The sequence below is a fragment of the Parambassis ranga genome, chromosome 9 (assembly GCF_900634625.1).
Source record: "Parambassis ranga chromosome 9, fParRan2.1, whole genome shotgun sequence".
Lineage (NCBI taxonomy): Eukaryota > Metazoa > Chordata > Actinopteri > Ambassidae > Parambassis > Parambassis ranga.
This window is the reverse complement of record NC_041030.1, coordinates 14087751-14111834: the sequence shown is the minus strand read 5'-3', so window position 1 is coordinate 14111834 and position 24084 is coordinate 14087751. Positions and strand designations below refer to the sequence as shown.

General features: G+C 40.5%; 2 protein-coding genes across 4 annotated transcripts; one reads left to right on the top strand and one right to left on the bottom strand.

Moving 5' to 3' along the window:
• Positions 1-583: 583 nt before the first annotated feature.
• On the bottom strand, positions 584-17035 carry hip1rb (huntingtin interacting protein 1 related b). Of its 3 annotated transcripts, XM_028414600.1 has the most exons (33): positions 16977-17035; positions 16614-16869; positions 10290-10353; positions 9419-9561; positions 9219-9275; positions 9050-9130; positions 8891-8967; positions 8607-8668; positions 7899-8039; positions 7750-7807; positions 7393-7468; positions 6989-7153; positions 6853-6908; positions 6707-6779; positions 6199-6382; positions 6034-6122; positions 5817-5933; positions 5632-5733; positions 5231-5425; positions 4906-5053; positions 4733-4819; positions 4538-4645; positions 4246-4382; positions 3551-3661; positions 3397-3455; positions 3188-3218; positions 3017-3079; positions 2800-2900; positions 2512-2617; positions 2268-2391; positions 2126-2187; positions 1797-2030; positions 584-1707 (listed from the first exon to the last, which is right to left on the bottom strand). In XM_028414600.1, exons 2-33 carry the CDS (start codon positions 16704-16706, stop codon positions 1699-1701), a joined length of 3213 nt encoding a protein of 1070 aa, XP_028270401.1. In that variant the 5' UTR covers positions 16707-16869; positions 16977-17035; the 3' UTR covers positions 584-1698. The 3 variants fall into 3 exon arrangements, with proteins under 3 accessions (XP_028270401.1, XP_028270402.1, XP_028270403.1); XM_028414601.1 differs by lacking the exons at positions 16614-16869; positions 16977-17035 and adding an exon at positions 13138-13252; XM_028414602.1 differs by lacking the exons at positions 8607-8668; positions 8891-8967; positions 9050-9130; ... (3 more) ...; positions 16614-16869; positions 16977-17035 and adding exons at positions 8219-8304; positions 8438-8511.
• Positions 17036-21843: 4808 nt separating this feature from the next.
• Positions 21844-22815, top strand: LOC114441785 (hydroxycarboxylic acid receptor 2-like). The gene has a single exon (XM_028414865.1). It carries the CDS (start codon positions 21844-21846, stop codon positions 22813-22815), a length of 972 nt encoding a protein of 323 aa, XP_028270666.1.
• The last annotated feature ends 1269 nt before the right edge of the window (positions 22816-24084 follow it).

The following is a 24084-nucleotide window of genomic DNA, read 5'->3' as shown; positions in this document are numbered from 1 at the left end:
GTTCATGGCCCCACGAAAGCTCGTTCATTCCATAAACGCAAACTTCGCATGCAATCACGCGCGATAACAAAACGATGTTTTGTTTCACTTTATTTAATCTTAATGAAATAATACAAACAGCAAAGTGCTGCTGTCTTTTATTTAACAGAGCAAACTACAGCAGCAAACGGGGCTCGAAGCCGAAGTATGTTTTGACAAATAGTCATATTTACAGCAAGCCTGAAGGCAGCATCTCAATCTCTTACAGCGCATGTCATGATATCAGTAGCTTTTTATGTCCATCATCTATATTTTAAAATATCCACTCTGCATTGCGGCTGAGTTACAGAAAAGCCATAACAGTAAATAAATAAAAATTATTTATAAAAATATAAATTAACATATAAAGTAACCACATATGTAAAGGCATTTATAGAACATTCCTCATTTTACTTGCATTTTAGAAAACTTAAATGAAATTACTATCGTTTGGGTAGTAATAAATTGTTGTATAAATTAAAATGAGAAAGAAATAATTCTACTGGCCTACCAATAATGTGCCAGTAAAATCTTATACTTTTAACAAAAACACTGGACAAGATAATCACATTTTAAGTTAAACATTTATTGTTCACTGTCTGACATTTACACTTCTTACAAGGAGAAACCACCTTTACTAAAATATATTAATAGATCTGAGAGTATAAAGACATTTCATACAGAGAAAAGGACAGAACATAAAAAGATGCCATTTATTTATTAAGACCCTGTAAGAAAAGCTCCCGGAGGCAGAGAGTTTTTGAAACACCTTTATATTGTACATTTTCCTAACCCTAAGTCTTCAGCCTAAATGAATCACTTGATAATTAAGGACACCTACAGCCAATAATTGTGTAAGAATTAATTCTGTTTATATACTTAAACATAATGTTCTCTCCTCTAGTAAAGGGACATTCAAGAGATGAGTGCAGGTATTAATTATACTTTGTGTGAGTTACACACTCCTACAGACGGTTTGTCTTTACAGATAATATTGGTACAGTACACTTCAAGGCATCTGAGACAATCTTGTACTGTAGAGAAACAAAAAGCTGTTTTGCACAAAAGCGGAACACTGTCCATCATGAAGGCAAAGCCAGAGGTATGTAAAACACATTTTGCAGGAACATGGACGCACACGACGTGATTCCCTGTTTTCCCTTAGTGCCCACCACAATATAAATAGTGTACATGAAGAAAAATGTGATGTGCTCTGTGATGTACATCCAAAACAGTGTGCAAAAGGCCGCCCAAAGCCTGAACAAGTGTTCTCCATGATGTACAAGATTTGTGGTCCATTATCAAGGTTCATTACATTCTAAAAAACGAAAGGTAGTGCTCAATAATTAAAAATGTTAAGAACAGAAAAATACTTTCAAACAACATAAAAGGACAGAACTGTGTTCTTGATGTCGAAGTTAAAATGAAAAGGGCTCTGTCAAAACTATTACATGTTTTTAGACAGTGTAACCCTCACAGGCATCAAGGGTTTGAAAATCAGGCTTCTGGTCCATTTTGGCAAAACAGAGGAAAAAACAAACAAAGAAACAAGGTAAAAAAAAACACAGAGGCAGGATGACACAGAGGATTGTCAGCATGCAACTTAAAGGTGTGTTCACAAAAGGTGATTTTTCTCAATCCAACCATCCTGTAATGAAGCATCTGTCTCAGCTCAGGATTTTACTTAAACTGGAAAATAATGAAGAAGAAAAAATAAAATCACCAACACATCATATTTTTATCAATTTCTATGAACTGTTTTTGTGTTTGAAGCTCACCGAAGTCTTGGGTGGGATGTTGGGTTTCTGAGCCAATGCAGGTTTTTTCATGAGAGCGGCGGGTTTGGTGGGTTTCGGCGACATAGAGACGGGATGGTCCAGAGATGAGGTTTCACCGTTCCCCTCAGAAACCTGATCAAGAGGAACTCCAGCCAAATCGTAGTGTTTCTTCCTCAGCTCGCCCAAACGCAGACGCTCGTTCTCCAGCTGGCTTTCTAACTCTAGCACCTTCACCTGAGGGGAGAAATGAAGAGGCGTTTGTCTGGGTCACTTCAGTTTGTTAATAATCTGATGACATTCACGGCCATTCTCACAACACTATGACTCACCTGTGACTCCATTTCTTCTTTTCTCAGCTTGATGAGGGACATCCCAGAGAAGTCCATGGTGTCTGCACATAAAACAGCAGTTATTAGACGGATGGTCATTAGAGACTGCAGCAGTCTGATCCACTAATCTAACTACACCCACCTTTTTCCTCCAGGTGGTCCTGGCCTGTCCTGGTTGAGGCCACCACATTAGCTGCCATCTCATTCACATTTCGAGAGGCCTGCTGGAGAACTGACAGCTTCTTACTGTTGCGATCTGCTTTAACCTGATTACAGAGAGCAAAGAGAGACATTACAGTTTGTTGTTAGAGGTAAATGTACCTAATAACACAGTATTCTGCATTAAAAGCTATGCATTTATCTTTTCATAGATATTACATTATTACCTTTGAAGCAGCGACCAGCTGTGCAGTGCTTGCAGCGATCTCATGAGAGCAGACAATCAGCTCCTCATATTTGCCTGTGTGCAGCACCACCTTATCAGCGGACTCTCTGCAGGAGTAGGTGAAAACATAAGGCCACTTAAACCAGAGGGTACAGAGCTGCACACTATCCAATGCCTGTCAGTTATTATCCAATGAGCCATGTTTTCTTTGCACACCAAACAGTGCAGACCATACCTAGAAATAACATCAAATGCATTTAAATATGTAAACATGTAACTGAAAACTTACACCATCTCTGTGGCTCCCCATCCAACAGCCTTGGCAGCAGAGATGAGACCCTCAGTCCAACGAGAGTTTCTGGCATAGAACTCCTTAATGGTGGCTGCACCCTGAATAAGGAGAACATCAGAATCCTTAGCAGAGATTTCTGAATGAAAGAGTGTGATTTTGAAAACAGAAAACAAGCTGCCACTTTTGGATTCAAAGCGAGAACAGCATGACTCACCCTCCCACTCTCAACAATCTCCTTTTGCAAGTCTGTGGAGGCTATAATGAGCATGCGGATAGCCTGCAGGACAGTTAATGATAAAAGACAAAATAAGATTAACACATTTTTTTCACCGGGATTATAGTTATAGATATATCACTCTGTGTAGGGTAGTTAAAAGTAAAATACCTTCATCAGGTCTGTGCAGCTATTGAGGATTCTGAAAAAATAATCAAGGGTAAAAAAAGAGTTATTCCTCCTTTAGTGAACAACATTACTGTCAAAAGATGTATGTCGATAATCATAACTACTCTGATAACACTTCAATTACAAGACCAGATTCGACAGTTAAACACTGATCCTGTTTAACTGATTTAAAAACGCCAAAAAGAACCAACCTTTCATTGACCTCCAGTTTAATTCCTGTTGTGTCTTTTCTTGCCTGATTCATCATTTCCTAAAATACAAAGCAATACGAGCCACTTGTCAGTTACAATTAGCATTACAGAAAATATTGATAACACATCTTTAAGTAAGATGTATGCTACATACGTCGATTCTGCGGACCGCCTCCTCAATAGCTGCTGAAGTTGCAGCCATTTCCTTATCGACCATATCTCCCAGCTCTTCTTGGCGAATGTCCATGCCTTTTGGCCGCAGCTCCTGGATGTTACAAGTGGGAAAAATGATTAGTCATGACACAAAAACAAGCAAATATAACCAGGGAAGATTCTGGAGTTTAATGTTCACTGGTTGGGTCACTTATTTCTAATAAGAAATACAGTTTGATTACTGTACAGAGTTCTATAATGACCATGTCTCAGAGGTTGTGTAGCCAATTCCCAAGAACACTGAAATATTTAAGTTCCGCTGTTTCTTATGCATGCCCTTTTTACAGATACGTTAAAATTACACACTTAATATATCAGTAATTCTTACAGACACCAGGTCAAAATGGAGGGCAAACATCATTTAAGCAAGACAAAAAAGACAGAATAAATTGATTAAAATGAGTGTTCATCTTGCTTTAATTAAAAGTGGGATTTAGCTCTGGGGGTTCAGAATTACCACAATTATTTTACCTTAAACAACACATGGTGGGAATATTTAAGAAAAACAGATCTACATGAGATTACTGCAGCCACACCATTACACAAGATTATATTTTTCAAAACAAAATAACAAAACAACCTGAGTTGGTGTCTTATTGTCAGATAAACATATTTGAACTCAGTGGCTTCTCTCACCTGACCCAGGTGTAGGATCTTCTGAACAATGATGCGAACTGAGGCTGGGTCTGCCCTCTGGAGGGTGGTCTTGGACTTCAGGTCCTTCAAGTACTGCAGACTGTGAGTGGCACATCCTCGGCAGTTCTCTGTCAGTCCTGTATGTCAACAATCACCATTTTATTTTTTATTTACTGACTAAAACAACTCACTTTCCAAAACAACTTTTTGAAAATATAGAAACGGCTTCACACATGTATGGTCTGTGCACATATACGCAAACAAATATGAAGATAATCGCAGCACTGCTTACGGTCTGCATGGTCAGTGGGTGCCATGTGTGCAGTTGCGCTGCCGTTTATAATTGTATCTGCAGTCAAGTGGGAGAACTGGGTCAGAGCCCTCAGCAGCCCTCCAGCATCTGGTTACAAGAGCATACAGTAAGTAAGCAGCAGTCCAAGCAACTACACTGTGCCATGAGGTCAGCAGGTTCAAATCAGAATCTTACCCCCCATGTTGTGCAGATAATCTGCATGACCCTTTTTCACTTTGTCGATGGAGCCCAGTGTGGCCTCGGCCCGGCTTATGAGATAATCTGTGTTTGGAGAAAAAAAAAAACAGATGAGCACAGGCTTTGTTTAGATATCCAGAATATATATGCTGTTTGAAAAAGTGTCAGACCTGGAGAGCTGGTGCAGCGTATATGTAGGGGATCATCCAGCTTAGCAACAGCATCTTGGATGATGTTCTCAGCTTCTGTTATGGTACCCTGCAGCAGAGCAAACTGCTCCTCCAGAAGCTTCTGCTTCAATTGTTCTTCCTGACGTGCCTACACAACAGAACACACACGTGTGTGATTCAGTACATGTCAAAGGCATAAATACTAGACTAAAATGGGAATTCTCTAAATGGAAAGACTATGTAAAAACCTCCGATTCAAATATGCCCAGTGAACAATATTTCTTTAAGAGACAGACCTAAAATGCTACAGTGTGTCCTGACTAACCTTGTCCTGCAGTTTGCCCTGCAGGTCTCCCACCTCCCTGCTGCTCTTCTCTCGCTCTTGCTGAAGTGACGACTGGTGCACCTGTGCAGCCTGCCGCAGAGACGACAGCTCCGCCTCCTTCTCACTCACAGATCGCATCAAGCGCTCCTTCTCTGCCTGCAGAGCTGTCATTGAGCTGTTCATTTGCTCTGACGTCTGGCAAAAAGAAGACAGCAATGAGAGAAGCCAGAAGAAGCAGATGGCTGCGAGTGTCAGAGGGAAAGTCCGTTCGGAAGTGTGTAGCGTGCCTCAAGCCTCTGAATACAGAAATGATGGTAACACTAAATACTAAAGATAAGGATGAATTAGCTGGACATCTTTAAGGTTACTGCTGCAACTCCACACGGCTGGTGCACACTCACTTTCTCACTGCCCTGCAGAGTCGCTTTGATGCGCATCACTTCTGCCATTTTCTCTTCCAGCTCCCTCTTCAGCTTCTCCATCTCAAATTTCTGCTCCTCCAACTACACCAAAAACAAAACAGCATTAAGAATATGCAGTGCATCCACAGACTAAATCCATGTTCTTAAAGCAAAACAACACCAACCTTCATGTCAGCTTCCTGTTTTATCCGTTCTACCTCAAAGGACAGCTGCTGTTTGGTCCTCTCCACTTCCTCCTGTGTCTGCTGGGTTGCTGACAGCATCTTCACAGTGTCTGCACTCTGTTAGTGCGTTAATACATTTAGTGTTACCACACACAGCTAAGTGCCAACATCTAATTTAAAGCAATCATCTCTGAAGTGATCTGCAGTCTGGCTGTACCTTCCGGAGTAGTTCGGCATGACTGGCCACCAGCTCTGTGTGCTTCTCTTTCAGCTTATTGTAGCGCTGCTCAGTGGCCTGGGCCCGTTCTAAACAGACAAGGAGAGATGAGAAGTTTTGTGATAATAGCCCTCACTGTGTGGATGTTAAAAGTGTATATCTTACTTTCTGCTTCAATGAAGGTGGTCTGTATGCTCTCGTGTTCTGCGTTTCGGCGGCGGGTTGCCTCTAACTCCATGCGCAACTGCTCGTTTTCCACAAGGGCACGTTGTTTCTGTGCACGCTGTTCTTCAAGCTCTGCTTCCAAACTGTTGATTTGGGACTTGAGCTGTGTGATGTAGCGCTGAGCCTTTGAGAGGAGGAAGGACGCAGTTTAATCATTATATAACGCAGCTGATTTCATTCTACAAGGTTTTAAGTCTCCTGAAAATCCGGTACATCCTTCTGCATTTGTAAAAGGAAATGCAGAAAAGTTTGTAAGCCTGTATTTATTTCTGTGATGTCAGCTTCTGTCACCTCTCATTCAGAGGCTACTTGCCACATTCTACATGTCAGGAGTAGCATCCGCCCAACACATGACCCAGATTCCTTTTCACAAAGATAATCATGCCCTCTGCTGTCACATACACACAGAACTGCCCTGAACCAAATAAACAGGCTATTCAGTCCCTACCTCTGCTTTGACCCTCTCCAGCTCTGCTCTCAACAGCTCAAGGTCCCGCTTTAGGCTCTCAATCTGGAGATCCCTGCCAGACACAACACCCACTGTCACAGTGTGCTGAAAGCAACAGTTTACCAGTTTAACAATGAGGGACTTACCTGTCATCAAAGCCTCCATTTGGGGGTCCAAATGTTTGATCAAATATGTCCAGTTGCTGTGGAAAAACAAAGGAATAATTAAAACAAATAACTTACACAACATGAATTACAATACATTTATGTCTCTTTACCATACCTGTGGCTGAGCCTGAATGCTGGATGTCGATACATCGCTGACCTCGATGAGCGGCTCGGGGTCATCGTCATCGTCATCCTGTTGCTCCGGTTCCTCATCAGGGATGACCACCACTGGTTTCACATGTTTGGCCAGCGAGGCTGCATGCAGGAAGTTTGGTGGGGACTAACAAAGAAAGGACACAAAGTGAAGCCTCTGATGTTATTAGATGAAATACAACACAAAAAATACATAGTCTTCTATCATCAGCTTGTCAAACCTCATCTTGTCAAATAACAACAGATTACAACTGTGCACATTATTCAAAAGCAATTGAAGCAAAGCAGTTTGTTGTTACAGTAGCAGTGTCAGGTTTATGAGGACATCCAAACCACCCACCCACCCCCATCACTCTGTGTTCTTACATCAGGGAGCCTGGGGATCTGTATCAGTCTCTTGAAGTACATCATGTCTCTGGCTTTGTTGAAGAAAGTCTTAAGGCTGTAGGACAAAGGAAAATATTCACCTTATATTAATAGATTTACTTATTATGTATGGCACAGTGGAGAACCAAAGAAGCTCTGAACATTAGTGCGTCCAAGGTAGTGACACCAATGGACACAAGATAAAGAGTGGGGGTTGGGAGGCAGTGATAGTTATATTTGCATGGGCTTAAAGAGCTGCAGTGACTGGGTGAGGCCAGATTATGTTGCAGCCTCATTCAGGTAAAAAGAAATCCCTTTGATGCATTCACTCTTAGCTCCAGGACCTGGAGGTCATACCTGTGGAACTGGTCATGGAAACGCTCACGGTGTCCTTGTAAGGTGTCAGCAGGTAGACCTAAAATCAATAACACAGTCAAATGTTTTCATCTTGAATACTTCACTGACAAAATAATGAATCCATTTTCTTTGGCAACACCCCTCCTTACAGGCATGCAGCTTAAATAGCAGCTTGACAGTGAAGTGGTAGAGATGACTACAGTCCTGGATGACCTGGATAAGTGGAGCCAGGCGACACTGGCCCGATGTAAGGGTGGAGATGGCGATGGATGTGTTGAGCTGTCGGATCACTGGAAGAGAAACCAAATATAAGAAGAAAAAAATGCAAGTGAGAAGGATGTACTGTGTCTACTACATTGTTGTGCACTTACACTTTAAACAATTCTGTTGCATCATTTTAAACTTGATGGGATTATAAATGAGGGTTACTTGAAGTGCTTTATGTAACTATGTAAAATCACAGTGATACCCTGCTTAGACTTCCTTAGTCCTTCCTTAGTTTCAAGCTGCAAAATTTGTTTATGGGGTTGAGCCCTGACCAGGCCTCCATCCTGCCTGGGAGGGGCATGCCATCACTGCTAAACTGGAGGAAACCAACTTGATGTCCTCTAATTGTAGGCATTTCCTCATCAGTAAAAAAAAAACAGACAAAAAAGGAGAACACCACACATTGTAACTGAAATCATACCGGAAACAAGATGTATAAACAGGCGGGCCAAGACTTTCCCAGAATAACCCTTTCTTCATAGGCACTTAGCTTTTGAGCATAAATAGATAATGTCAGCAGGCAGCAGCCCTTGACTGCAGCTCAGGTTTCTCTCAGTAAGGAAAAGGTGGGAGGAGTTTTTGGTTTTCACCTGTCTCGGCCAGCCGCAGCTCTGTGTCCATGTAATCAAACACCTCCACAGTGAGCTGGAACCTGCAGGAGAGAAGTTGATACCTGGGTTAGACAGAAAAGAGGCTTCTCTTTGAAACAATGCTGATGTGACCCCGTGAAATAAAAATGCAGCAGAGCTGCTCGGCTGATTTTATGAACAAAGTCGACTGACACCACCTGTACTTATAATCGATAATGATTGGGATTTAATTCTAAGTGAACAGTTGAATTTAAGCTTAGTTTTAAGAGTGTTTTGAAACTCACACATTATTGATGTCAGTCCCTGCAGTGCGCTCCAGGACTTCATCAGTGACCTCCAGGCTCGGTGGGATTTCTGAATGCTGCAGTGAAGAACAGTTCATGAGGTTTAGTGCCCACTTCCTCGCGTATGTACATGAGTCTGAGACATACTTTCATATTTACCTTTGCATGAAACTCCATTTTTGTGCAAAGCAGCTTCGTATACAGAGCCACCAGCTGTCCATATTTATCATGAAGGTGGGCCTGTCAACCAGAGGGGCATAAAATCAGTTGTGTATTTATTATTTGTAAAGTATTTTTTTTTATAAATGTGATACAAAAGATGACTTACCCATATTTTCCCAACTTCTACTAGAGAACTGTGGTGTCTCATGCAGTCTTGTAGCACCTGTAAAGGCCACAGCTTGAATTAAAGGAGAGGTAGCACTAACATCCACTGTGACGTCTGTATTCAACACATTCACACTCAAGGGCAACTCACTAAAGAAGACTGAAATCCTGTAAAAATTTAACACACTCGAGTTGTCTTACATTGCGGTGTCCATCTCGCAGGACTTTGTGCAGTACGTGGCAGAACTTCCAGCTGAGGATGGAGCTGCTGTGTAGCGGGAAGCCCAGGGCGTAAGACCAGAAAGTGTAGGCCCCCTTTTCCCGATGGGTGCCCAGGATGATACCTAGTGTTGTCTTCATTAAGGAAGCATAAACTACACCTCTATAATAATTACCACAGCATAACAAATAACATATTTGACAGGTATTTTTTCATGTTATTAAATGACCCTTTTCAACAGTAATTCAAAGATAATTTCATTTTATAAACATAAATTATTTTTTCGCCTTCTTGAGCAGTAGTTTATTCATAAGTTCCAGCCAGCACGATTACAGACCTGACCTTTACATCAGATAAAACTGCTCTGGTATACTGCTCCTTAAGAATTCATTGTTTGATTCCACCCTCAAACAGGAACAAATTCAACATTTTTTCTAAAATGCTGCTTCATCATGACATTTGTTTGTCCCAGAAAGAAGGACCTTTAAATCATCTATTTTAAAACGGCTATGAAAAATCCCATTCTAGTTTCCAGCATCTTCACTGAAACCGCTCTCATTAGGATTATTAATGACTTCAGGATTTGCCAGTGGTGCAAAAACCCTGAGAGATATAAAGCTTCAGAGCTTTAACTCTCACTCTTTTTGGAAAACATTAAGACACCTTGACTAAACAATGTGATCACAAAGACATTCTTCCATAATCTCAGACATCTCAAAAACCATTGGCCTTATCACTCAGACAGATTCAGATAGCTCTGTCATACATTTTTATCACCAGCACACATGATTACTGTACACAAATAAATTTAACTGGTGTCAGTTTGCAAGTGGGAATCATTATTAAGGATACGTCGTGCATGCTTCTCCTTCACAGGCGTCTCAGTGGAGTTGATGGCTTTGCTGATGCTGCTGAGCTGAGAGGAGAAGAGACAATTTTAGATTCTGAATCTCCTCCCACATAACCATCAGTTGTGGGTCTTACAACAGACGTAATGGCAAAAACATAAGTCATGGCAAGTTAAATAAGGCCAGCAGTCAAACAAATAACAACCTGTTGCACCACAATGTCAGGACTGAGTGAGGGAAACAATGACTTGGCACTGTGTACACACAGTGTTGTACAGATGGCTCTTAGATCTCACCTTATGGTAAGACTGATCTGTGTGTGTGAGTAATTCAGGATGATTTAGCAGTTAGCCTTCGTACTGATTTAATTGAACTAAAATCAGACTAGCACAAAGACAAACGTAACCTTGAAAAGAATGGCACACCATCGTGAAACCATGTGACACAACAGAATCACTGTATGTGGTTTTAAAATATATCTTTACGGAGTTAAAGTGAAAGGAGGAAAACCCTCCATCTAATGATAACATCTTTCATTTTCCTGCTGACGATAAGCCTCACAGAGTCCGAGGACACAAAGCAACCTGTCCAGCAGGTAAAACAAGAGTCAATGAGAAAGAGCTTGAAAGGAGGAACACTAACGTTGGATCAAGACTCCATAAACTTTACATATTTTATATAGGTAAAATCTGCCTAAAGCCTGGGGAACAAGTTTATCAACGATCAACCTCCTTAGCATTCCTGCTAATGTGTTCCAGAGCAGAAAAATGAACAGAGCTCCAAGGCTGGTGTCTTGTTTCTGTCACTTTCTTATAGCATGGTATTATATTTCCATTGGCACAGGGCTTTACAGTCAATCAACTTATTATTTCCCAAAAGATGTGTGAATGATGAATAGAAGTCATACACACGGAGCCTTGTAAGTTTGCAAATCTACTGTTTGACCTTAAAAACACTGCAAGTAATGTGTTTAAAAGAAATATGCTTAAAAACACTGTAGATTTTTGTTGCCAGTTTGGATCATCTACTAAAATCCATCTTACAATCTGTCTGTACAGCAGAGGAATGTAGAATAACGCAATGCTTGATAAAAATCAGCAACTGCCAACCCTGATGTTTCCTTTTGCGATTGTACAAGCGAGATTTGGATCCCTCACAAACACAACATGATTATATAATGATCAAAGCAGTGACTAGACAGGACAATTACGCTGAACTGCTGTGACGCCACCCAGACCTACATCACTTTAGAAACTACAGAACTGCAGCAAGTTCAGAACTAGGAACTTCTCGGCCCTGCGTTCCATTGAGGCGTTGTGATCGGACCTGGTCTGTCCTGATCGGACAGTTGATAAACTGAAAAATTAAACATTATATTACTTCAAAAAAGTTGTGATTGCTTTACTAGGCTTAAAATAATTGGAAAAAAATGTAAACCTGTTAGTTCAAACTGTGACTTTTTAACACATCACTATCGAAGCTCATCAAATCTGCACAGTCCAGCTTCACCATGTCAGCATTACATAAGAGAATAATCCAACATACAGTTCAGGCAGTAATGGGCCTCAATGTTGTATCATTGCCTCTTTTATCACAAATTATAACTAACTTGATTCAAACATGTGACCATGACACAGATACTAGAGGTTTCACCATATCATTATTACTGTCTTATAAACCCATGTCACCGCTTTTTTTTTTTTTAACTATAATCACATATTAGTTGCCCTCAAACCAACAAAGCATGCTAAAAGCCTCTTTAATGCGTTAGTAATGTGGGACTCCAATCCATGCACGCACAACCATCAAACCATACAAGAAAGCACAGAGGGGCAACTGTGAGAGAGGGGTGTACTGGTTAATAGGAGACTGCCCCCGCCTCCTTCTGACGCAAATGAACTGCGAGTCCCCCTCGTTTACACAGGGCAAATGCAGGGGGCGAGCATGGCGGTCCGTGTGACAATGAGGGGTTTGTTGGGGGAGGAAGACCGACAGCTGGGGTAGAAGATTGGGTTGGATGGGGGCCGTGATCTGGCACACAGAGGCTGGCACATAGGCCTCAACAGATGGCTGCTGAGCAGCGAGGCTGCAGGGAGACTCTCATCGTACATTCAGAAGTTGTAGAGAGACAGTTGAGACAGTTTACTGTCCAAATAAGTACATGATGACCAGCTACTGCCTGTTTATCGTAGCATTTGTGTAAACTATGCCTCGTTTCCCTGTACAGACCCTGACATGCCTTTGCTGAAGGCCACAAGGGAATTAATGGGCACTACTTGCAAAGGAATCAAACTATCAACCCTTCAATTACTTGTAATGACTGCAGTGCACAAGTTGTCTCCAAAATATTTTATTTATGCGATTTTTAAGCAGTATATCAACCCAACACATCTATTTCTTCCTCAATATGATTTTAACTGATTATCTGATTAGCAGCAGATCTACTTCAAGCAATGTCTCTAACAGCCTGTAAATCACATAAATATTATTTTACTGTACTATTTCTCTCTCTTCACTCTGACAGACTCTTTGTTTGCCAAGCTCTGCTACTACACACAATACAACCTCGCTCCCAGCCTACACACCACACACCAAGATACCACTTCCTTAAGTCAGAGCCAAGAGGTTATTCAGATAAAATCCAAACTTTCTACTAACAGAACAGATTGGTCCGAGAGCTGCAGACATGTTGACGCTGTCGACTGTGTGGCTGCATCTGCTTCAAGTGTCAGTAAATCCTCTGACCAGCAGAGAGGAGAAGTGAGAGGGAGGGAAAGCCTGGACTAATCCCCGAGCTCTGCCATAAGGGCTGTTGCCAGCTAGCATTACTGCAGACACACCTCTCTGCTTACCTTGTCATCTCTGCTTTTCAGCAGCGTGTCCATGTGCTTAGACATCCTGGTTTTGAAAGTGTGAGCAAAGTTAACAAAGTCAAAGCATTAACACGGCCCCTGAGCTGCTTCTCACTGAGTCAAATGCTCGAAGCAGGAACACTTATTGCAGGTCCTTATCAGCTTAATTCAACAGACTGGGGCTGAGGATCTGGCTGACAAGGTCATGTGTTTTCACACAGCTCACACCTACTATTAGCTGCATGTAGCATTATAAACTATACAACAGGCTGGTGCACCAACAAGAATACGAAATCAACAGAGACTTTAATATAATACATTCTAAGGAAATGGAAATAATGAGGACAATATGTCAATGAATGGATGGATTTAAGAGTGAAGGAACTGAACTGCTCAATGGCGGCACAGATCATAATGTGATATCTGTGACTTTAGATTATTACCTAATTAGATTATGTATATTGAATTACATTTTTAACAAAAGAAACATGGTTCTTCAGCAACCAGATTGTTTTTTTTTTGCTGCCAGTTATAATTAATATGATGTCATGATCATGAGCGGTTGCTAACCATAAATGTAATGTAAGCCAAGGCTTAACATGCATGCATGATAAACACAGTATTATGATTACACCAGGTATAGTTATTGTCAGTTAAAATATAAGGCTCATGTTTTGTAAATAGTGTGTGTGTGTGTGTGTGTGCATGCATTTTGCATGAAATTGGTTACTGATAATGCTCTTAAATATTTAATTATGAGCATACAAAATGAATAATGTACAGAGACACTAGGCTAGAAATGTTTTTTTTCAACATTATATACATTTAAATGACAGATCTAATGTCTACTGTTCTTTGTGTGCCTGTGGTGCTACAAGACTTTTTTCACTTTTTATATATTGTTTTAATCAAAGAAGGGGTGGTGACAAGGAGCGTTTTTTTTTCAGTTATTTTGTCTTTTACGACTGTCAAATGTAAAAATGTGGTCTCACAGAGGTTTGTTGAATGGAAAGGCATCATCGTTTTCACTGCCATCTCCCTCAGCTTATTGCAGCATGACAGGCAGAATTCAGAGACAGAACGCCGGCCCAATCTCGACTAGCAGGACCAGCATCGCACGATCACTCATATCCAGGTTGGTGAACGGATCTCGTATCCATTGCTTATGGGATTTTGAAGGGAAGTATAAATCGAGATGACGCAGTGCTGCGTGATCACTGCGTCCACACCCTCATCAGCCAGACATGACAGACAGACACACCTCTATTATTAAGCAGTGACAAAAGCACTGAACAGTGCCAAACAAAAGAGCTCTTCTACATGATGTGATTCTGACTGACACTGACAGTGCCTTAAAAAAATGGCTAGTCCAAAGGTAAAGGTCGGCAAACAGCCCAGTACTGGTCTGCAACCCATATTTTGAGAAACACTGCTCTACATGATGCTCAAAGTCCATCCATTGTTTGTACTGCAAAATAACTTCCTTTCCAACTGTACGTTGTTGCTGTTTATTTTTAGTAGAGTTCAAGTGGAGTCTGCCACCCACATTAGCTTTGCAAGGAGATAGAACCAGAGCAGACCATCTATAAACTAAGATAATCCGAACACTGTGTGTGTGATCAGGCACTATTCTGTCATACAACATTAAGTATGAACCACTAAGCAATAGCTACATGGCTGGATTGATGATCCAGGGCAATGACGACATGCATTATTTGCATGGCTTCTTCTTGTTACCCAGGTAAATTCACGTACGCAGAGTAACATGAACCCTGGTATATGTAGAGATATATGACAACTCAGGAAAACTATCAAACACTAAGAGGACGTCCACAGTGGTGAATTTCCTCTTTACAAGGAAATACTCTGAATCCCATTTTTAACTTTATTTCACTCGTCAACCTATTTATTAATGTCTAAGGCATCTTAACCGAAATTCTTTTAATTCTCCCCACTCCCACACAGTAGCTGTTTACCCTCCGCTACTCCCATCCCCCTTCTCTCTCCCCTTCTCTATCTCCTGGGCGCTCACTCTGGCAACAGCAATGAGAGAAAGCAAACACTACAGTGCACACACACACATATAGAGGACGCTGTGTGAGACATTTCACCTTGGTACCGAGGTCAGCGTAAAAAGCAGAGGAGGCAGGACAGAGTGGAGTGAGTGAGCTACAGTCAACGTTAGGGATGAATCAGCAGCATGGATGGGACTCTACGACAACAGAAACATACAGGCTCCCTCCTAAATAAAACAGAGTATGCAATGTATGCTCAGACAGTATTATAATGTAATTATTATTATTTGCATGTGACCCAGTGAATTCATTCAGCTGAGCGATGGTGAGTTACGTTCTGAATACAAGCAACACTTTCACATGTGCACCATTTGTTTCACAGCATTGAAAGTAGAAAGAACAGCGCCTAGACTTGAAAGCCAAACAAATCATCAACAAATCTGCTGCAACGCAAGGTCAAAAGGATAGGACAGTACCTTTTAAATTTAAATATATTGGCTATTTTTAGACAGTAGGTGCCACAGAGGAGTCATACACATGAGTTCCACACCTCAGCTCCACCTATCTGCATGTGCTTTAAAAGCAAATAAAACTTTTGAATGAGGAAATGTAACCGGCAAAGGGAAAGCTCGGCCCATTTCAGATAAAAAAAACACTGAACACCGTGGCAGTGGCTCAATGGTTTGTTTAGTTACTTAACCTGGTTGGAATCTCATGTTTCCCAGTCACACTGGGGTGTGTGTGTGTGTGTGTGTGTGTGTGTGTGTGTGTGTGTGTGTGTGTGTGCTTGCTTCACTTTAAAGTCCAGCACCAGTGTGACCTGCCGGTTTAGTCAACAAAGCTTCCAATGTATTCCTTACATTGGAAGGCATAGATCACTCTTGGCATATAGCTGTGCCAGTGAGGTCACCACAAAGCACATGTTGTATGAAGCATGAGGTGAATTCCTTCACTCCACACAGTCCAAGGAGAAAATACAGCAGGAGAATGTGACAAGGCTGCTATCATGTCCTCCCCATGTGTCTTAAACATTCAACAAGGAGCAGTTAAAGCAGACAGAAATGCCTCTAATGGAGGAAAGGTAGTCAAACAGGAAGGACTTGATTAGCATGATACCAAAAGACAGGCTTCACTGAGGAATGAATGGTGTTAGCACTTTTAGCCTTCTTGACAAAAACCTTATAAACAGTCAAATCTCTCAGAATGCGTGTGCTCGTCAGGTTTGTAACACCTCTTCACATTCTTGCAGTAAAACTTTCACACACAGGACATCCTTGTGTAGGCCCCTCTTTAAGTAAGAAGCCAAATTTCAGCACTTGAAGACACTCATTAAACATTCTTATTACTATTTAACCCGGTAGCTGACAATGTGGCCTATGCGGTAAAAGCCGAAGCAGGCCTGGATAAAGAGCATATTTGGGAATATTAACCGGTCAAGTGTCCCCCTCATATCATATTTACCTGCTGCTTGTCAAAATGCTCCCGCTCCGCTCCGAGGTTGGCCTCAGTCCGCCTGCTTTTCACCCGTGTGGGCACCTGCCTTATGCTGTTCATCCTCCGGCTCTCACAATTCAACAATTCAGAAAACAACAGCTACACTCTGCTTCCCCAGAAAAACAACCAAAAAACACACCGAACCGGGAGCAGCGGCGTCTTCCTCTATCTGCCCGTGTGCACATCTCCGAGCTGCGGCTTCATTACTGCTGATGCACCGCGGCTGAAGGAGGAAAAGCAAACACGAGTGATCACTCAGCGTTACGTGGAGGGATCCTCCCCCAAGGTGGAGGAAATCATCATCATCATCATCATCATCATGTCTCCCACCTTCATCATGTCTCCCACAGCCGACATCCTCCCACATACAGCTCGTTATTTCACAACACACCGACTTTTCCATGTAATGGCTGTTTTTTTTTCCTCCTCCCTCAGCTGTGGGCGCCATTTCAATGAAATGAAACACATGAGGATTATTTTGCCATTCTTTTTTAATCCGGAGGTTGCATCTGATTTTATTTTATTTTTTTATCAAGCAATGATGAGAGAAACCAGAAAATTAAAGATGATGATCAGAGCAGATGTTACAATGCGTACAATGTAGCCTAATATGGTTTAGAAAATGCAGTTAATCACAATTAAAAATCAATACATTACATAAATAATTACATTTTATGTCTGCAATATAAAATTTGAATCCTAAAAGTACCTTTGTTAAGCACTTGCTGCACACTAGCTACTTAGCTAATTTGCTAGCTGACAGCGCAACTACCTGTTAGCATGGTAGCTAGCTTGTTGAACAGGTAAAGTGGAGACCAACCAATTTACAACATGAATAATGTAGAATATGTATATCTACTTATAACTAAATGTCTAGAAACATTAAATAATTTATTTGGCTTAAGCTAGCTTGTCTGCACCCTGCATATTTACATTTTTTCCACCCATTTCATGCTGCAGAAAAGCAGAGTTAAGCAAAAAAAAAGGCCACAAAGAAACTGTTGATTCATATAGTTTTATTTTTATTTTTTTTTACATCAAACATATTAAACAAACAGTATTATGTAATTAAAGCTTGGTTAGTTGCAATTTCAAATAATTTATTGAACCTTAAAAAACCCACAGTGGACAACATGCAAGAAAGGACAGTGACTAAGTGTGCTAATACTAATAAGCTCACTTCTTTAATGAACTAATTATCCATGGGGTGTTGTGTCTCGTGCTTTGCCCAACTTGAACCAGAGAATTACTCAGCTGGGCTGACAAACCACATGACCTCTGGCATGAGGAAAAGCCTGATCAGTCTGCCACCAGCCCCACCCTGTCCATCTTTTATCAGTTTAAAACACAAGTGGAAACAAATCAGTTCAATTAAAAACATGCTTTAATACACTTCTGCATGCAATGATAGTAGAATATAGTATTTACTTATTTATATAGAACATGTTAAGTCAGGCTCTGTTGAATATGTTCACACTATCAGCAGACTGGTCACGTTACTCATGTACATTTTTAGTCTCTGTCTTTCCTTCTGTCCTCTTCAAGGTTGTAGGGAGACTGGAGCTTCACGTGCTGGGTGGAGCATAATGCTTTGTTCCCAGGTATGCAGCTGAAGGGAACACAAGGGCTAATGGGACAACAGGATACGTGTGCCCTGCAGGCTGAACTGGCTCTTTCACATTTTTTTTGTCTCCACCACTGTATGAACGCCCAACACACACACACACACAGAGAGAGAGAGAATCTAAACTGCCAAAATACAGCCATGGAAGAGACATCAGGGACATAGTCATATGTCCCTCCTACCACTTTTCTCATCCTTCTCCTCTTCACTCTTCCTCCTGCTGTATTAAAGCTGCAACTACACAAATGTTCATGACATCTTTTGGCCGCAGAATGAATTTAATACTTTCATCAGATAATCTTATCACTGAGAACTGACTCAGGGGACCATTCCTTTATGATCTACTGTAGTCTCCAAAACATTTTCAGCGCTCCACCACTAGACAGCAGTAGAGGTTAACATTTTTTGGGCTTCCTCATTGTTTTTTCAGCCTGCTGTAGCCTATTATTATTATTATTATAATTATTATTATTATTATTAAATAACAACCATGCAAAATGATGTTAGGAATAAAACCCAAGATAATGACTGTCACTCAAGTGCTTTTCAGTCACATGCACAGACAGCAGTCTCTGAAGGAAGGCTCAAGGTCCCTCCTGAGCAGCTTACTTCTTATACCCTCCAATATCTAAACAAACAGAATCTTTATGTAGCTAACATATCATATGTAAGGTCACAAGACGGGCACATGCTTCATCTTTACCTAGAGTCATGTCAAAGGCACACACGTCACATAACACACAGAGAGGACTCATGCTACACCTTTACTGACCATATTTGAACTAAAAGCACAAACACGCAGTTCATATTACTCACATTATTGGTAGTGTGCAGGACAACAGTTCAACAACACAGAGAGGATTTCTCCAGAATCCTACAACAGATGTGGAATACATGTTCAGATTGATCAAAGTGTGGTAACTCTGTTCACATGTGCAGTGTGATGTTTAAAGTGACAATGTACAGCAGCACCAGCCTAACCCCTAGGATTTATATTATATTAACTATGCTTTCTTTTTATAGTTTATTATATTGTAAGTTGAATATCTTTCACTGTTTTCTGCTGCTGTAACACTGTGAATGTCCCCTCTGTGTGACTAATTCTGTATAAACAGTGCTACGAGTTAACACCGAACTGACAGAGCAGCCTGGAGGAGTCCAGGTGCCTTGTTTCAGCCTTCTGAATAAGATGACTGTGAATCTTCTTCGACAACAGAAATGCTTATAATAGATAATAAATAAACAATAATTGTTATTTTTCATTTTGCTCCCTGTTTTTTTTGTCTTAAAATACACTCATACATGTCAGGTTAAAATGTTTGTCATATTTTCATGTCAGGAAAAATATTCTTCCATTAATACATTTGCCCCATTTACATAAAAGACTTCAATTTCCCCTCGCGGATCAATAAAGTGTCTATCTAAATCTAAATCTAAGCTACTCAGCAGTTACCAACATAAAAAATCCCCAGCACTTATAGATTGCTATCTCTAGACACACTGAGCTCAACATATCACCTTCACCGTAAATAGATTTTGTCAGCGCTTATCTTCACACCTCTACACCTGCTAATGCACCAAAATACACAAAAAAGTATATGATAATATATAATGCTGTAATGTTCCAGGTTGGTAAAAAGACACCTGATGGTGAAAACTATAACTATAAAGTTTATTATGAATTTAGTACTAAAATGGATCAATAGCAGTTTGTATAGGATATTGAACATCCTCAGGGCATCTAATTGTGTTGAGGCCAAATCCACACTACCCACACATCAGTGTTTTTTCTGAGTATACATTTCCCTTTAAAGCATGCAGACAGGGATTATTTCTTATCTTTATTTAAAGCAACTGTTACTGCAACTGTTACACTGCCGGATGCGAGATGGAACATTGCATCGGGCCGGATTTGAGTTTCTGAGTTTATACTAATACAAACAAAAAAAAGTGTCTTAAATGTGTTGAAATGTGATCAAAAGTGAAGCCCACATACACTAATTAATTCAAATGTAATCCAATCATTTCTTTTCTTTCATACTTAGTGGGGTAAATTGTGACATTTTACAAACTCATCTGCTTTTGAGGAAACAAGACAAAAATAAACCTTTCTGCTAAAACCTGATTGACACACAGGAAGTCAGCCACTCACTCTTGTAAATATCACAGTTCAGTTAAAATATGAACATGTTATTTACACATACTTTACATTTCTCACAGAACATGAAGTGTTCTGGTGCACAGTAACTGTCTGGTTTCAGATGTCTGAAGGGTGTGTCCTTAACCACAACATCAATAAACAGTGTTACATGTGTGTTTTAAAAGAGACGCCTTTGTGGAACAGCAGGAGCTTTCTGATCTCAGCTGGATTTGAACAGCTTCTCTGGTGTGTCCGTGCAGGTTTTGGCGACAGTAACTATTAAGGCTCTTTGCTTTAGCACTGCTTTATGGTTGTATTTACAGATAATGTTGAATGTTTCATGCACACTTCTAAGCACATTCTATATATATCTACACTCAACAAAAATATAAACGCAACACTTTTGTTTTTGCTCCCATGTTTCATGAGATGGACTTGAAGATCTAAACTTCATTCCAGATACACAATATTACCATTCCTCTCAAACATTGTTCACAAATCTGTCTAAATGTGTGATAGTGAGCACTTCTGCTTTGCTGAGATAATCCATCCCACCTCACAGGTGTGCCACATCAAGATGCTGATCTGACATCATGATTAGTGCACAGGTGAACCTCAAACTGCCCACAATAAAAGGCCATTTTTGTTGAGTGTATATATCTATAGTATATATATATATATATATATATATATATATATATATATATATATATATATATATTGGTCTGCCTCCTTTGTGGTATAATACTACAACCACCAGGCTCCACGGTCAGTTAGTGGAGATTCAGAGACAATCGTGAGTTGAGCTTTTGTCTGATCAAACCATCAACCCTTGTTCTCACATTCACAGTTCTAAAAATAAAAAATAGTGAATAAAACCAGTGATGTGTGACTTTGCAACCTATTTCCTCCTATAGGTTTTTACCCTGTATGATACCACTGTAACAAAATTAAGGTGCTTTTTAAAAATGAAATATTACAAACATCACTAAAAGTCAGCATCATCATGTTAAAGTTCATTAAAAATGAGCAGTTACATAGAGAAGAAGAGAGAAGTCATGGGTTAATTAAATCTACAGTAAGAGAGTTAGTTCTCTGAACAGACTCTTACATCCATGTATGTTCACCAACCCCATGCACCGCTCTGGATTTGACTCAAGTGGACTTGGCACGATTTACATGATGAAAAAGACAATATTTTTTTCCTTAAGTCCTTAAAGGGAATACTGTAGATATAAAAAAATCTTCAAGGCATTTAATTCTGTGTCATTAAAAAAGAAGAAGAAGCCAGCAGCTTCCTGTTGAGGCCAAAACCACATTACCCACCCATTTTTTTTTTCTTTCTGTGATTATATTTCCCTTTAAAGCATGCGGAAAGTCAGACAGGGATCATTTCTCTGATCTGCAGGCGGTGAGGTAACACAGAGTGCAACATGCAATGCAACTTCAATGGGACGGTGCTGATCAGCGTGCTGCCTCCACTGCTGCTCATAGAGTTTGTTTTGGGAGTGCTGGGAAATGGTTTGGCTCTGTGGATCTTCTGCTTCCACCTGAGGCCCTGGAAAAGCAGCACGGTGCTTCTCTTCAACCTGGCAGTGGCTGATTTTCTCCTCAACATTGCTCTGCCTCTCCGTGCCACCTACTACATTTCTGGGATCAAATGGAAGTTTGGAGGTGCCCTCTGTAACACCTGCCTCTTCATGCTGGCAGCCAATCGCAGTGGCAGCACCTTCTTCCTGATGGCCATCGCTGTGGACAGGTACATGCGTGTGGTGCATCCCCATCATTCTGTCAACTCTTTGAGTGTCTCTAAAGCTTTGCTTGGTGCACTTGGACTGTGGTTGGTCACCATTTCAATGACTGCTCATATCTTCAGTTTATCACACAACTCCACCTACTGTGAGAGTTTCCTGATTAAGACTGAGTCCATCCACAACATTTCATGGCACAAGTTTGAGTTTGTCATTTCCTTCTTTTTGCCCCTGTTTGTGATCCTCTACTGCTCATTCCAAATTATCCGCCACCTGAGGAGGAGACAGCTGGCCCAACAAGCAAAGATCAAGAAGGCTCTGTACTTTCTCACAGTGGTGGTGGTGCTCTTTGTCATTTGCTTCCTCCCAAGTAACATCACTCAGCTGTTCATATGGGTAAGAAGATACAAGTTAGTCCAAAACCTGCCTGAAGATGAAGTCTGCACTGCTCTGGAGAACCTGACCAGCACATTTTACATCACCATCAGCCTCACCTATCTCAACAGTGCGTTGGATCCTGTGGTTTACTACTTCTCCAGCCCTGCCTTCAAGAACAGTTGCAGGAAAGCATTTCTCCTGCCCCAAGTCGACACTGTTCAGAGCACAGAGAAGAAGACTCGAGAAACGGGCTGCCAGTCTCTCAGCCAGCTGTGATCCCACAACAGAGGACGTACATGCAGCTTCACATTTACTGCCATAGTATTACATGATAGTTAAAGTGTAACAGCAGAAGTCAGAAAGTTTGTTATTGAGATAAATGACTGGCTAACACTTAATATTATATGTACTGTATTAATCCACATTAGTATATGCTATAGGAGTAGATTTAACTTTATACGTTTCTATATATACAGCATACATTCTGACTTTGTTTCTTTCATTTGTTTTGCAAAAATATGCAATTGTTATTTCTTTCTCCACTTTATAACACAATATAAAAAAAGAATTATTTTGCTTTGTTGACATAAAGATGTATGATTTAATACAGAGATGTTGCCCCATTTTCTGTGATCATTCATTTTTGATTAAGATAAGATAATCCTTTATTAGTCCCCCACAGGGGAAATTCACAGTGTTACAGCAGCAGAAGCACATGTAAGAAGAAAATAGCAAAAATGTATAAATAAAAAAGTGTACAAGGTGAATGAATGCTTGATTAAATACCAGAATAAAGTGACTTCAGCACTGAACTGTTATTGCATTATGATCTGGTATGGTGAAAATGACAATTTACATTATTTACATAAGAGCTGTAAAAAGAAGGTTATTGCACTGTATGACAGGATCCAAGTTATTATACAGAAGTGGTGTTCTCCATCAGGGAGGAGCTTTCCCAGCATCCTCCAATCTCCCACCTCCTCCACTGGATCAAGTGGGCTCCCCAGAACATAAATATAAATAGCACATCGCCAGTAGTGTTTGATATCTGAAGGTTCCTTTGACACATTGTGGTATATTTTGGTTTCCCTGAAACGTACTTCTTAAATATGACCACGCATCTCTATTCTGTACTTATCCGATTGCCACAAATGAATGTAGCTATTTCTACTTCTTTTACTGTAACTGCACTGCAGAAGTAAAACCACTGCTTTTAAACACAGGAAAAAGTTCCTGTATGATCAATCAATAGAAGCCACAAATAACCAAATCATTGCTATGATTAAAAAACATATTTGTGTTTATATTTATGCGCTTTGTACTTAAGAACACAATATGAATTGCACTGCTCTTCATGTATCTTAAAACACTGAAGGAAGTGCAGCATTGCAAATCAATACACAGAACTTCTGTGGAAAAGAAAGGGAAGTCCTAATATGGTAAACCTTGGCCTGTCTGAAAGGCAGCTCACTACTACAGAGCTCTTGTGAACTTTGTCATCCACCGACAATTAGCAGACAAAAGTGTTCCAGAGGTTTGTGTCCA